The sequence below is a fragment of the Oncorhynchus mykiss genome, chromosome 7 (genome assembly GCF_013265735.2).
Source record: "Oncorhynchus mykiss isolate Arlee chromosome 7, USDA_OmykA_1.1, whole genome shotgun sequence".
Classification (NCBI taxonomy): domain Eukaryota; kingdom Metazoa; phylum Chordata; class Actinopteri; order Salmoniformes; family Salmonidae; genus Oncorhynchus; species Oncorhynchus mykiss.
In genome coordinates, this window is record NC_048571.1 from 43,962,185 (window position 1) to 43,977,311 (window position 15,127).

At 42.6% G+C, this 15,127-nt stretch overlaps 2 protein-coding genes across 5 annotated transcripts; one reads left to right on the forward strand and one right to left on the reverse strand.

The window, feature by feature from the left end:
- The first annotated feature begins 2,292 nt into the window (after positions 1-2,292).
- On the forward strand, positions 2,293-4,685 carry ppcs (phosphopantothenoylcysteine synthetase). Of its 3 annotated transcripts, none has more exons than XM_021609357.2 (4): positions 2,293-2,389; positions 3,469-4,010; positions 4,113-4,216; positions 4,303-4,685. In XM_021609357.2, exons 2-4 carry the CDS (start codon positions 3,479-3,481, stop codon positions 4,624-4,626), a joined length of 960 nt encoding a protein of 319 aa, XP_021465032.1. In that variant the 5' UTR covers positions 2,293-2,389; positions 3,469-3,478; the 3' UTR covers positions 4,627-4,685. The 3 variants fall into 3 exon arrangements, with proteins under 3 accessions (XP_021465032.1, XP_021465031.1, XP_036839194.1); XM_021609356.2 differs by having other exon boundaries at positions 2,326-2,389; positions 3,477-4,010; XM_036983299.1 differs by lacking the exon at positions 2,293-2,389 and adding an exon at positions 2,460-2,591.
- Positions 4,686-6,723: 2,038 nt separating this feature from the next.
- Positions 6,724-14,785, reverse strand: utp3 (UTP3 small subunit processome component). Of its 2 annotated transcripts, none has more exons than XM_021609360.2 (15): positions 14,539-14,785; positions 14,131-14,218; positions 13,869-13,925; positions 13,712-13,768; positions 13,499-13,601; positions 13,305-13,373; positions 13,032-13,153; positions 11,189-11,329; positions 10,918-11,030; positions 10,737-10,833; positions 10,470-10,601; positions 10,011-10,150; positions 7,713-7,776; positions 7,321-7,428; positions 6,724-7,055 (listed from the first exon to the last, which is right to left on the reverse strand). In XM_021609360.2, the coding sequence occupies exons 1-15, from the start codon at positions 14,553-14,555 to the stop codon at positions 6,966-6,968; spliced, it is 1,398 nt and encodes a 465-aa protein (XP_021465035.2). In that variant the 5' UTR covers positions 14,556-14,785; the 3' UTR covers positions 6,724-6,965. The 2 variants fall into 2 exon arrangements, with proteins under 2 accessions (XP_021465035.2, XP_021465036.2); XM_021609361.2 differs by having other exon boundaries at positions 7,713-7,773; positions 14,539-14,784.
- Positions 14,786-15,127: the final 342 nt, after the last annotated feature.

Genomic DNA, 15,127 nt, shown 5'->3' on the forward strand with positions numbered 1-15,127 from the left:
AATTCTCAAATGTGCATGTGGTCGACCAATTACTTTGCTGGCAGTGTTTACTATTCTGGTCAGTTTCCTTTTGCTCCTCACACTCAGAATACCATAGCAGACTGTCATATTGAACTTGAGGATGCTCTCCACCGAGCTGCAGTACACCCTCTCCAAAGCATCCTGGCTGAACTCAAACCTCTTTCATTTCCTGATTAAGAACAGGTGTTGCTTAATTTTTTTTTTACAACTGCAGTCTGCATTCTCTGTAAAAACTTAGCTTGTTATCAATTTGTGTCCCTCGCTATTTAAAACCCTCAACCACCTCCACTGGTTGGTCGTTCAGAGAGAGTGGTTGGGACATTGGCAAGTTGTTGCCCTTGATGATCAGCTCCTTTGTCTTTTCCACATTGATGTGGAGGCCACTTGACCGACACCATTCTTGAAGGTTGTTGGTCTGTTTAAAATAGCTGTCCCCATCTGATCTTTTTAAAAAGAGTCCTACCAGAGCCATGTCATCCGCGTACTTTAAAAGGCTCACATTGTTTCCTCGGCTCTTCATCTCGTTAGTGTAGAGAGAACTACAACAGTGAAAGGACATACCCCTGTGTTCAGGGTCAGTACATCAGAGAGGGCCCCATTCATGAGGACCCTCTGTGGGCGGTCAGTTAAAAAGTCCTTGATCCAACCTGCGAGTCCTCCGTTGACATTTAGGTACAGTAGTCGTTTCAGCAGTGTGTGTATTTGCATTGTATTGAAAGCTGGACTAAAATCAATAAATAAAATGTGATGATATGATTTAGCATGTTGAAGGTGACTAGCCACCATGTTCACCAAGGTCAGGGTAGCAGCCTCAGTCCCCCTTTGTGCACAGGGGCATTGTCATGCTGAAACAGGATAGGGCCTTCCCCAAACTTTTGCCGCAAAGTTGGAAGCACAGAATCATCTAGAATGTAATTGTATGCTGTAGCATTAAGATTTCCCTTCACTGGAGCTAAGGGGCCTAGCCCGAACCACGAAAAAGAGCCCCAGACCATTATCCTGGCATCCGCCAAACCCAGATTCATCATACCCACCCCCAAAAACACTAACCTTCCCTGTTATTGTAATGGTAAGAGGTCAGCATGTCTTGGGGGTATGATAACTGTGCGTCTGTAGCTTTCTCACTCATCATTATTCACGATTCATTCAGGACTATCCGTAATCACAGTAGCGTCCATATTAATATAGAAGTGTTTAGAAACATATCCTATTCTTATTTACAATAAAAGTGACTCAAAAATGATAATACATTTTTTTACCATTCATTTCTATTGGGCACAAAATCATCTGAAACACATCCAAAACAAATAGCAATTGCATCCAACAAGTTTGTAGCGTCACAAGCTGTAATTGCTGTATTTTCTGAACAGTTCCCCCGATATGGATGAAAAGAGCCTCAAATTAAAGCTTAAAGTCTGCATTTTAACCTCTTAGTTATTGTATAATTTCAAATCCAAAGTGCTGGAGCACAGACAAAACAACAAAACATTTGTCACTGTCCCTTTTGGAGCTCACTGAAAGCGGATTTTAGCCTCTTTTTCTTCTTCGATGGGGTTTAACGGCGCTTGGGATCCAATATTAATGGTGCATTACCGCCACCAGCGGGGCGGGGTATTGAATGAGAAAATACAAATCCATTGCGTGAAAGACGGCAAAACAACGCCAAACAAAATACAGAAATTAACACTTCGACAAACAATATCCATCCCACTTATTCAATCACAACCCATTCATCTCTGTACTATTATCTTCACCCGACTCACTAGCAGTTTCAAACAAAACCTCAGTTTCTACTATCTTCTCCTATATGTTGCTTTCAGGACTACAGCATCTGCCAAGAGATGTGAACTTGTAGGTAGTGCACTTGTCCTGTCGCTGATTTTTAGCTCAGGTGTTCCCCCTGAATCACTTCATTGCTGGCAGCGGAGTGGTAATCCTGCAGTCTCAGACTTTTGTTTGAAGTTTGCCTTATTTGTATAGCCTTTCTAAGGAAGCTTACTACAGCCCCTGCCAGGTCTGGACCTTCATGGGACAGGAGGTTGTTTGCCTGTAACTAAAAGTATCTAGGAAAAGGGCCACTGAATCACTACGTGGGTTATTATTATTTCTGAAAAAAATGTTTAAGTGTGATAAATAACTGAAACACAATGTATAGGCTAGCCCCTACATTCCCTTTGTTGTTGGAATCATTTGTAATGCAGTCACTTGGCAATTCAACCTCCACGATGTTAGGCGGCGACATAATTCCGAGTTCTTTACATTCCAATGAATGTAGCTAATCGAAGAAGACATCACGCCAGACAGCATCCGGAAGTCGCCCGGTACCTCTCAATCATCAGCTACGTTTTTCCCTCGGTGCCTTTTAAAAGTAAGGAATGTTTCTATTAATGAATAAGATTCATATGAATATTAAGCTAATTCACTGATAACTGCAACATTAGCCGAATGATCTTAGGTGCGTGTTCCATGCCAATGAACTTCCTTGTAATAGCAGCTAGTGTGAACCGCATTTTCTAAGGTATAACGTTAACTGCTGTAAAGTGCAGTAAAGTTGTAGCTAGTAGACAAAGGTGAGTCTAACATACTTACGTATCATAGAGGCAAACCAGATACTCTTTCAAATAATCAACCAGTGACTACTGTTCGTCCCCTCAAAAGTGTGTCAAGGTCACAAGTATCCTTATTCCTACCAAAAGCGTACATTATCTTAGAGATTGATGGCTTGGCTCCTCTCCACGACTTTAACGGTGCACGGCCATTTCTTGGTTGTTAAAATTCGAATAGTTCCCCTAATTTCAGTTTGTGACAAAAAAAAAACAGGTATAGTGTTGAGAATCATTGTTCTATCTAAACCGCTGTGAAATATCTTGTCCATAACCAAAAATATTGCATTTTCAGCAGTGTAAAGCTGGTATACAAAACCAAAAGACGCAAAAACGAAAAATTAGAATGTGAAGCATAGAAATAACACAAAACAGTTCTACCGCTTCTTAGACTTGCTTTCGATGAGAAATATAGATCTAAAACTCACATTTTGTATGTGAATCTGGTTTGGTCACCCAAAAAGTTACATATTGCAGCTTTAAACCAAATTATATACTGGGGGGTTAGAGCCCTGAATGCTGATTGGCTGACAGCCGTGGTATATCAGACTGTATACCACAGGTATGACAACATTTATTTTTACAGCTATAATTACATTGTTAACTAGTTTATAATAGCAATAAGGCACCTTGGAGTTTTGTGGTATACGGCCAATATACCATGGCTAAGGGCTGTATCCAGTCACTCCATGTTGTGCATAAGAACATCCCTTAGCCGTGGTATATTGGCCATATACACCCCCCCCCTATTGCTTAATTACATACTCTGCAATGCATGTTAGGTTTCACATTCCTTTTCAATGTAATATTTGTCTTGTAAGCTGATATTCCCCCCTCTCCTCAGCCAACCAGGCATGGCAGACCCCAGGACCCTCACTGCAGAAGGGAAGCTGTCTGAAGAGTTTGCTGTTCCCTCCCATGTAGAGGAGGTCAAAGGGCAGATGGCAGCTTTTGCTGTGCAGCACAGGGCTGCAGGGCACAGGGTAGTGCTTATCACCTCAGGAGGCACCAAAGTCCCCCTGGAGTCCCGCACCGTCCGCTTCCTGGATAACTTCAGCAGTGGCCGGCGCGGAGCATCCTCGGCAGAGTACTTCCTTGAGTCAGGATATGCTGTGATCTTCCTGCACAGACACCGTTCCTTATATCCTTTCACACGCCTCTACTCTGGGATTAATCTGCTGGACAGCCTACAGCTGGAGAGTGGAAAGGGGGGTTCGGTCTCTGACCAAGTCGTGGTCAACCAGCAGGCACTTCCCAACATTGCCAAAATCCTGATGCGTTACCAGGCGGTGAAAAAGGCAGGGCTTCTTCTGCCTGTGGAGTTCAGCACCTTGTCCGAGTACCTGCACCTCCTCAAAGCAGCAGCACAGGCACTCAGCCCCATAGGTAGGACCTGACACTCAACTAGTGGTAGCAGGGCTTGTTAAGATGCACAGTACCTGCATGTGCAGGGATAACTAACATGCGCTCTATGTTCATTCCACTCAGGGTCCAACGCCATGTTTTATTTGGCTGCAGCGGTGTCGGATTTCTACATCCCAGCGTCTGACATGCCAGAGCACAAGATCCAGTCTTCCAATGGACCACTTCAGGTGAGTAAAGAAAGCCATCAAATACAACGGCACATGCTCTTTATTAGAGATCCACTGTTAAGTCAAGATTCTTTCCTGTCCTGTAGATCAGTATGAAGATGGTCCCCAAGATGTTGTCGCCGCTGGTGAAGGACTGGGCCCCTCAAGCATTTGTGATTTCCTTCAAGCTGGAAACAGACCCATCCATCCTGCTGGACAGAGCTCGGCGGGCTCTGGCCACCTATCGGCACCAGGCTGTGGTAGCCAATGTACTGGACACCAGACGAGGTTATGTAGTGGTGGTGACCCCTGACACTCAGGCCGAGCTGGTACTCACAGATGAGGAAGCAAGCAGAGATGTAGAGATTGAGGACAGGATTGTCAGTAATCTGACTGCAGCTCACAGTCAATTCATAACCCAACAAGGCTGAGACCCCAGTTAACCATGCTAGGGCTTTCCCCAACTAAATAAACATTTTGTTGACCGAAAGTTCTGTTATTTTGACCAGTTCATTATTTGAAATTTGTAAATGTGTATTTTTCCATATATAGACATACCTTATGTTTTAATAAATTCAACTATAGGTAGGCATTGATCTTCTGACGCTTTAAACTTAGTTTGATATAAGACATGCCTCGAGGGCACCAGAGATCTAGATAACCAGAAGGAAACGAAATAGCCTACATAAAAACATTGCAGCCTGCAGGTAGAAAATAACCTGATAAAAAAATATTCTATAAATCACTGGCTACACATGTCTGCAACTATTTTGAAACATTGTATCTACTATTAAGTTGGGTCTAGCCCAAAGCTTGCACTAGCAAAGTTGCAAAATTGTATAAAACATTGTGGGCCTACAGACACAGCTGTAGGCTATTTGCACTAGCATAAGAAGCCGTGCTTGACTTGGGCAGGAGCTAACCGGAGCAGAGTACAGGCACCTCAGTTTTTCTACTGCTTATATATTAGCTTAAAATAATTGTGGCGCTCCTGCACCTCAATATAAACAGTACCAGAACCTACACTACCATTCAAAAGTTGTCACTTAGAAACGTCCTTGTTTTTTAAAGAAAAGCACCTTTTTTGTCCATTAAAATAACATATTGATCAGAAATACATTGCAAATGACATAGCTGGAAAGATCAGATTTTTTTAAATGGAATAGCTAAATAGGTGTAGAGACCCATTATCAGCAACCACCTGTGTTCCAATGGCACGTTGTGTTAGATAATCCAAGTTTATAATTTTAAAAGGCTAATTGATCATTAGAAAATCCTTTGCAATTATGTTAGCACATCTTAAAACTTCCTGATGAAAGCAATAAAACAATTTTTAAAAAAGCAATAAAACTGGCCTTTAGACTAGTTGAGTATCTGGAGCGTCAGCATTTGTGGGTTAAATTACAGGCTCAAAATGGCCAGAAACAAAGAACTTTCTTCTGAAACTCGTCAGTCTATTTTTGTTCTGAGAAATGGTTATTCCATGCGAGAAACTGAAGATCTCATACAGCGCTGTGTACTACTCCCTTCACAGAAAAGCGCAATCTGGCCCTAACCAGAATAGAAAGAGTGGGAGGCCCTGGTGCACAACTGAGCAAGAGGACAAGTACATTAGTGTCTAGTTTGAGAAACAGACACCTCACAAGTCCTCAACTGGCAACTTCATTAAATATTACCCGCAAAACACCAGCCTCAACGTTATCAGTGTAGCCGGAAACATTATGGAATATCTACATCAACAGTGAAGAGGTGACTCCGGGATGCTGGCCGTCAAGGCAGGGTGGCAAAGAAAAAGCCATATCTCAGACTGGGCAATAAAAAATGTAAGGTTAAGATGGGAAAAATAACAGACACTGGAAAAGAGGAACTCTGCCTAGAAGGCCAGCATCCTGGAGTCGCCTCTTCACTGTTGATGTAGATATTCCATAAAATGTTTTTTTTTAATGCAGTTCCCAGCTACAATAGTCATTTACAACATTAACAATGTCTACACTGTATTTCTGATCAATTTGATGTTATTTTAATGGGCAGAAAAGGGGCGTTTCTTTCAAAACAAGGACATTGCTAAGTGACCCCAAACCTTTGAACATTAGTGTATATATACACACACACACACGTTACTGCTCAGTCGACTAAACAACAACCTCGGTCAACTAACAGCCCAATGACCAAACAATCGACCAGTTGACTAATTGGGTTCTGCCCTAAACCATGCTGCTTACTAGGAGACCTGGCTACTTGTAGAACACTAATGTACAGTGCAAGTCCCCGGGCTTGGGACAATCTCGTGTACTAAACTCGGTTTTAAATCTGTCTGTAATTCATGCTTGTCCAGTTTGGATCATTATTTTATCTGGCTTGGCTTTCACCCACCTAGATCAGACATTTATGTGTATGGGTAAGCAGGTTTCAGTACTCACGGTCTGCCTAAAAAAAAAAAAACATTACATAACGACAGCAAACCGATCCTTGAGCATCTTAACTTTGTTTCATACCATCTTGTCAGGAAGCAGATTACAACATGTGGGTTGTGGAACGGTAATGCCAAACGAAGTTTGACTTGATTAAGAAAAACTTTATTGCAGTTTCATTACAACAAAGTAGATTACTCTGACAATGTCAGACAGTATTACATCGGTAAAGTGACAGACTTGGGACATTAAACCCCAACTGTATGTTGGTATTACATTGTGCTGGAGAAATCACACAAATCCCCTCCAGTCCACAGGGAACTGTTGACAGTCTTCCTTAAAGGAAACAGTTGGGTTGGTTACTTGAGTTTGACACTCTTTTTAACTCCAGCACGAATACCAGACAGCTCTCCACTGTATCTTGTCTCCTCACGACGGACTTCACGAACCTGGAATACATTAAATACTTTCATGTAGACTTGTTTGAAGAACTAGGAATTCCAACAGTCTTTTTGTAATTTGGTCCATAATTGACAAGTTAAACGATACAAGTTGTCAATTTTGCTTTCAAATACTGTATATAATATCAGTACACAGCAGTGGTTCAGAAAGATCTGCCTGAAGGTGTCAGTAATTCCTGCAAAGCACTTATAGTCAATCATTCATAGGATGTGTGTACACTGCAACTTCCAAGTTTAAATGTAGTCTACAAACCTGTCCCTTTCTGCGGATCTTGGCTCGTCTGAACTTCTCTCTGTGTTTGACCCTGGGATTGCGGTCAATCTTCTTCCTCTTTGGTGTAAGCCCTTTGTTCTTGGCCATCTTCAGAAAGGATAGATCAGCATGTGCTAATTAGACTAATGGTTTAAACTAGGAAGGGAATATAATACTCTTCCATACAAAGTACAAGATCGATCTGAAGGCCATGTGTTGATGTATTGGGAGAATAAATGCCTCATACTGTGCTTTGTACAATGAAAAGGTGAACAAGAGACATGAACCAGTTCATATTGTACATAAAGGCTAAGATGTACAATAAATCATGGCTGCTGTATACTTGAATGTGTGTAACTCATTTCTAATTCTCAGAGGGTGTTACACTGTACCTGGTAGGTAATGCGTCTCTTGGCATCTGGATCCACATAGTCATCTTCTGCCGCCTCCAATCTGCTACGAGGAAACAGAGCTACCATCAAACCCTGCCCATCTCATTCCTACTCTTTGAACTTGTATAGAGAACCACAGTGTGTCCTAATACCCATCAAACCCAATATCCGGTCAAACAGGGCAATGGTTAGAATCGTTTTTCCACCATTCATTTTTCCTGTAGGGGATTTTAGAAACAGCCTTACAAAAGAGTGCCGTTTTGTAACTGCAGACGACTGGTATTTTGGACAAAGTAATTGCAGAGGATTGCAGTTATACCACACTAACTGCAGTTACACTACAAAACTACTGCAGTAAAAAAATACTTATTTTGGACGCAGTATTTGCAGCATACTGCACTCTGACTGCAATCCTTTTTTGTAAGGGCACTTAAAATAAGGGCTGTATTTCGTGAAGGCTTACCCTGGCGTGACATTTTGATAACATCAATATATTCGCTTGTATTTACCCCCAACCCATGAAATGCCAATTATCTCCTAATGTGGCTATCATAAAGAACTACAAATGCCATGATGATCTGGATGAGACTGACGAATCGAGGCAACCCTAAGAATCTCTGGGTTAACTATTTGTAAGCTAAAATGTTGTAATTAATAAATTGGCAACATTTCTTTAAATTGACAATTCTGTGAACGGTCTTTGGCAAGTTTTAAATTGACACGATACCTGTCAGCAGGAGCTTGCAGAGGTTTGCAGTATTGCATGATGTCCACACTCAACGACCTGTATAAGTCCATAGGAAAACAAGAAAATGCTCACCCAGAAGGGGCGCTCCTAGTGTGTACAAATTCTTACTTACACCAAGCTAAGGGCCCTGGGACTAAACACCTCCCTCTGCAATTGGATCCTGGACTTCCTGACGGCCCCCCCCCCCCCCGCCCCATGTCGTAAGGGTAGGCAACAACACATCTGCCACGCTAATCCTCAACACGGGGACTCCTCTGGGGTGCATGCTTAGTCCCTCCTGTACTCCCTGTTCACCCACGACTGTGTGGCCAAGCACAACTCCCAACACCATCATTAAATTTGCTGACGACACAATGGTGGTAGAACTGATCACCGACAACGCTGAGACAGCCTATATGGAGGCGGTCAGAGACCTGACAGTGTGGTGCCAGGACAACAACCTCTCCCTCAAGGTGAGCAAGACAAAAGAGCTGACCATGGACTACAGGAAAAGGAGGGCCAAACAGGCCCCCATTAACATCGATGGGGCTGTAGTGGAGCGGGTCGAGAGTTGAGTTCCTTGGTCTCTGCATCCACAAACTATCATGGTCCAAACACACCAAGACAGTTGTGAAGAGGGCACGACAACACCTTTCCCCCCTCAGGAGACTGAAAATACTTAGTATGGGTCCCCAGATCCTCAAAAGGTTCTACAGCTGCACCAGAGAATCTCCTGACCGGTTGCATCACCGCCTGGTATGGAAACTGCTCGGCATCTGACTGTAAGGCGCTACAGAGGTTAGGGCGTACGGCCCAATACACCAGCCACCCTAATCATAGACTGTTCTCTCTGCTACTGCATGGCAATCGTTACCGAAGCGCCAAGTCTAGGTCCAAAAGACTCCTTAACAGCTTCTACCCCCAAGCCATAAGACTGCTGAACAATTAATAAAATGGCCACCCGGACTATTTACGTTGACCACCCCCTTTTGTTTTACACTGCTGCTACTCGCGGTTTATTATCTATCCATAGTCACTTTACAAATTACTAACCTGTACCCCAGCACATTGCCTCGGTACCACCACCCCCTGTATATAGCCTCTTTATTGCCATGTCATTTTCTTGTGTTACTTTTTGATGATTTTTTTCACTTTAGTTTATTTAGTAAAACATTTCTTAACCAACTATGCAGTTCAATAAACAGAGTTAAGGGCTTGTAAGTAAGCATTTCACAGTAAGGTTGTGGTATTCGGCGCACGTGACAAATACAATTTGATAAGATGTCTAATGTGATGCTAATTAGCATTTTCGAATCTGAGTTTAAATAGAGCCGAATATATTGATAAAAGTCACCTTGTCTGAAAGAGAGAGATTTACACCGTTATCAAAACGTTACGCCAGGGTAAGCCCACAAGAAACACAGCCCTTTATTTGAAGTGTTTCTAAAATCCCCTACGGGGAAAATGAATGGTGGGAAAATGATTGGAACCATTTCCCTGCTTGACCACTAGGTTTTATGGGTGTTATGACACCACTGTGATGCTCTATAATATACTCGGGTAATGCTCACCCTTCCTCAGCCTGCGGGTCCTTGCCCTTCCTCTTCAGTTTCAGCCTCTCCTCCACGCCTCTGTAGAAACGCAGAGCAGCCTCCTCATCCAAGTCAGAGTATGAGTCTTCAGATGATTCCGCCCCAGCCTCTTCGGATACCTGACAACATAGGGAGCAGTCCAGTTTAAAGGTAGACCCGGCAAAATGACATTGCCACGAGCAGCGCCGCAGATATTGCGTTGAACGAGATGCAAGACTTCCCTCTCACACAGTATATGCGCACGGGTTTGCTTCACGCTGTTACAGTGTGGTAGCAACACAGCGGAGAAGTTTAGCCTCGTGCTTCGACGCTCAAACTTGTTGCAGAAATTGACCCAATTTGTTTACTTTGTGCATCTACGTCATATCGCTGAGTCCACCTTGAAGTATACGCAACATCCACATCACCCAATGGACCAACATCCAACTCATTTCTCACCTTGACCTTCTTGTTGGTGATCTGCTCGCTGCCCTCCGACGTTCTAGCGGACTTCTCCTTCTGGTCTGCAGAGAGCAGCTGGCGCAGCTGTGGGGCAAGCCGAGCGTCTACCTCACCCATCTCATTAATCAGCTGCAGGGACAGTCAGAGAACGCAATTATTGTAGGACACAATCAGAATCATACCAACTACATGACAAGCACTGTGTTAAGTTCACTACATACAGTATACCTACAATTGGATCAAATCACAAATGCATCTACTCACATTTCTGTAAGTCAACAGTCTTTCAATCACAGGGTGGTTGTGTGCGGGAATACGCTTTGCTTTCAGGACCAGGTAGAAACTGATGTTTGTACAGTAACTAAGGACAGAAATAACAATAAGCGAGGCCATTCTCATTGGCATTCTTTATGCAATTTATGTCACAAATAACATTCACACTTACTTTAGATAAAGCTGCTGTTTGGTCCTTAGGTAGTTGGCACCCTTTCCTGGTGGGATCCGTCCATCGTTGACCATCTCCAAAAGAGGCTGCAACTCGTCCTTCAGCTCTGCCAACTGCACACACCACCATTGGCAAACAGCACGGCATTACCACACAACACCACCATTAGTACTGTAACGCTTGTTACAGGCTCAACAACATTAAGTGTGGATTACACTATATTTCTTATCCTGTTGCACATACAGTAGTAGTGATGTTGTGGTTATCACACCTTTGCCTTAAAGTCCTGAATGAGCTCCAGTAGCTCTGGTGACTCTTTCTTCAGCAGCTTCATCTTCTCCTTCTGGGACATCTGCTGCAGGTCCTTCACAATCCTCTCCTTCTCCACCTCCTGCTCCTCTACAGCAAACTCCTACACATACAGAAACAAAATGAGGACAACAGGAAAATGTATTTATTTACTTCGATAGAGCTAGAGGCTCAAGCATGTACAGGTGAAGTCAGAAGTTTACATACACCTTAGCCAAACACATTTAAACTCAGTTTTTCACAATTCCTGACATTTAATCCTCGTAAAATTTGCCTGTGTTAGGTCAGTTAGGCTCACCACTTTATTTTAAGAATGTGAAATGTCAGAATAATAGAAGATAATGATTTATTTCAGCTTTTATTTCTTTCATCACATTCTCAGTGGGTCAGAAGTTTACATACACTCAATTAGTATTTGGTAGCATTGCCTTTAAATTGTTTAACTTGAGTCAAACATTTTGGGTAGCCTTTCACAAGCTCCCCACAATAAGTTGGGTGAATTTTGTCCAATTCCTCCTGACAGGCAGGTGTAACCGAGTCAGGTTTGTAGGCCTCCTTGCTCACACATGCTTTTTCAGTTCTGCCCACACATTTTCTATCGGATTGAGGTCAGGGCTTTGTGATGGCCACTCCAATACCTTGGCTTTGTTGTCCTTAAGCCATTTTGCCACAACTTTGGAAGTATGCTTGGGGTCATTGTCCATTTGGAAGACCCATTTGCGACCAGGCTTTAACTTCCTGCCTGACTGATGTCTTGAGATGTTGCTTCAATATATCCACATCATTTTCTGTCCTCATGATGCCATCTATTTTGTGAGGCGCACCAGTCCCTCCTGCAGCAAAGCACTCACACAACATGATGCTGCCACCCCCGTGAATCACGGTTGGGATGGTGTTCTTCGGCTTGCAAGCCTCCCCCTTTTCCGCCAAACATAACGATGGGCATTATGGCCAAACAGTTCTATTTTTTGTTTCATCAGACATTTCTCGAAAAAGTACGATCTTTGTCCCCATGTGCAGTTGTAAACCGTAGTCTGGCTTTTTTAATGGCGGTTTTGGAGCAGTGGCTTCTCCCTTGCTGAGCGGCCTTTCAGGTTATGTCGATATAGATACTTTTGTACCCGTTTCCTCCAGCATCTTCACAAAGTCCTTTGCTATTGTTCTGGGAATGATTTGCACTTTTCACACCAAAGTACATTCATCTCTAGTTGACAGAATGCGTCTCCTTCCTGAGCGGTATGACGGCTGCGTGGTCCCATGGTGTTTATACTTTATTGTTTGTACAAATGAACGTGGTACCTTCAGGCGTTTGGATATTGCTCCCAAGGATCAACCAGACTTGTGGAGGTCAATCATTTTTTTTATGGGGTCTTGGCTGATTTCTTTTAATTGTCCCATGATGTCAAGCAAAGAGGCACTGAGTTTGATTGTAGGCCGTGAAAAATACTTCAACAAATACACCTCCAATTGACTCAAATGATGTCAATTAGCCTATCAGAAGCTCCTAAAGCAATGACACCATTTTCTGGAATTTTCCAAGCTGTTTAAAGGCACAGTCAACTTAGTGTATGTAAACTTCTGACCCACTGGAATTGTGACACAGTGAATTATAAATGAAATCTGTAAACAATTGTTGGAAAAATTAATTGTGTCATGCACAAAGTAGATGTCCTAACCGACTTGCCAAAACTATAGTTTCTTAACAAGAAACTTGTGGAGTGGTTGAAAAACGAGTTAATGACTCCAACCTAAGTGTATGTAAACATCCGACTTCAACTGTATACTTTGTTGCTGATAATGTATACCTGAAGGAGGTTAAGATCATAGTCCTCCTCGCTAAGATCGGCAGCCAATCGTCTCTGAATATTCTTAGCTTCTTCCTCTTCCTCTTCATCATCTGCCTCTGCGTCTTGCTGAGATTTCCCCTCTGCAACAAACAAAAAAGCGAGTTGTTTCAAGGAAACAGCCTACGTCGAACAAACGTAACTACATCAACCAGATATAAACATTCAGGAATCATAAAAGACTACAGGTAACGGGTCTCAATAATATTAATGAATAAAATGTGAAATACTCACTGGCAGCCACATAGTCAGAGTCATAGAACATCTTCTTCCTGTTTCCCCATGCCATATCATTGGGGAGATCTAGGAGAAAACAACCACATTTAATATGTTAATTCAGCAAAATACACACGCAGAAAAAAAACAGGTTAATAGTTGAGTGGGTACAAAAACTGCTATAGTAGGTTGACATTGGGCTGTATAATTACAATCATCTTTCTTCCCCTCCAGATCACTGTCCATATCAGCCTCTTCTTCCTCCTCCTCCTCTTCATCCTCTGAGTCAGTGAGGTCCAGAGCCATCACTTCCTCCTGCAAACCACACGACACTCATCGGCTCAATGTGACGTTTGCACGGGTAAGTCATTCAAGTTCTGCTCTATTAGATACTGCTCACCTCCAGTTGTTGGCCTTTGACTCACCTCGTCATCACCATCTTCCTGGTCACTGTCCATCTGAACACCACGTGCCATGAGTTTCTATAGTGGCAAACATACGCAACATTAAGACGGAGTAGGGTTAAAAAGATAACCAGGGTTAAGAAGTTGAACTCTTCAAATATACAGATGGGAGACTCACCGAGATTTTGTCATCGTGGAACTCGTCGACCTTGTCCTTCGTATACTGCGAGGATCTCTTAAAAAGATTGTACGTTAAAAGGAGGTTGAACGGAAACTTTCAAAAATCGGTCAACAGCAACAATGACAAACAACTCTTGGTCAAGTAAGGGACAAGCTCCATAAGCATAGTTGCCCATCAACATTGTGCAGATGTTGATAACATGTGAAGTTAATCACACTTCTAGTCACACAGGCTTCTCCATTACATATATAGACTGTACCTTATCTGGGACAGGCATGTCCTTGTATGCTTTAGGGTCATATTCGTCAAACTGTTCCGTCTTCTTCACCGGAGGGGCGCGTTTGGTTCTGAGTGGAGCAGGGGGTTTAAGTTGTCACATCCAAGCCAGGGCCCAGTTTTTCGAAAGTAATCTATTTGGATTTCGCCTCTCGGATATGATTAAATGCATAGATATTGAATGAATAGAACGGACGAAACATGTACTTGAACGGAAACTCCCGTTCTATTCATATGCATTTGATCGTATTCGATAGGCGACATATAGATAACTTTTGAAAAACAGTGCCCTGGACATCATAAAGACTACAATCTTGGCATCTCATATGACAATTTAAAGGTCAAATGTCTAGCATATAACTGTTTATACAAAGAAATCTAGCTAACGTACCTTACCGCCCGAACCATGTTGAGAAGCTCAGTAGAATAACGTTAGTTTGCTAGCTATCTTACTAGTGGGATAACTTTTTCTGTTGCCTAGAAATGTGATCTTCCAAAAAATGCTGTCTCTATTCCGGTGACTCAACAAACGATAAATTGACTTATAATCGTTTGCAACTCCTAGCAGCCTCGCATTTTTTTGTTTTCTTTCCACGTGCTTCCGGGTTGTTTTCTTCCTCTTCTTCGGTGGGGTTTATCGGTTGGCATCCAACGGTATCAAAGATGTTCTAGTGAGACGTTATGGTGCGTTACCGCCACCTACTGTACTGGAGTGTGGGCCAGAGAGAGGGAAAGCTAAACTCTTAAAATAATAAAACAAAATATTTGAAACTATATTTAATGAAGTTCCACTCAATCTACTCTGAACTTATTTCCTGTATCCTCTTCTTCCTCATACTAGATGTCAGCCTCTCTCTTTCAATCTGATACTCCCCACACTGTAGCAATACATGCTCCACGGTCTCTGTTTCCTGTCAATAATCACACTTTCCTGTAGGATGCTTTCCTATCACATTTATGGTCTTATTCAACTGGCTGTG

Bases quoted from the DNA above. Each gene is read 5' to 3' on its own strand.
- utp3 (XM_021609360.2), bottom strand. The intron at 11,031-11,188 runs GTGTGATAACCA...TGGTGTGTGCAG, and splicing joins TTCAGGACTTTAAGGCAAAG to TTGGCAGAGCTGAAGGACGA. The intron at 7,429-7,712 runs GTACAGTGTAAC...TCCTTTCTGAAG, and splicing joins AGAGACGCATTACCTACCAG to ATGGCCAAGAACAAAGGGCT.
- ppcs (XM_021609357.2), top strand. From the start codon at position 3,479: ATGGCAGACCCCAGGACCCTCACTGCAGAAGGGAAGCTGTCTGAAGAG. The intron at 4,011-4,112 runs GTAGGACCTGAC...CATTCCACTCAG, and splicing joins ACAGGCACTCAGCCCCATAG to GGTCCAACGCCATGTTTTAT. The intron at 4,217-4,302 runs GTGAGTAAAGAA...CCTGTCCTGTAG, and splicing joins CTTCCAATGGACCACTTCAG to ATCAGTATGAAGATGGTCCC.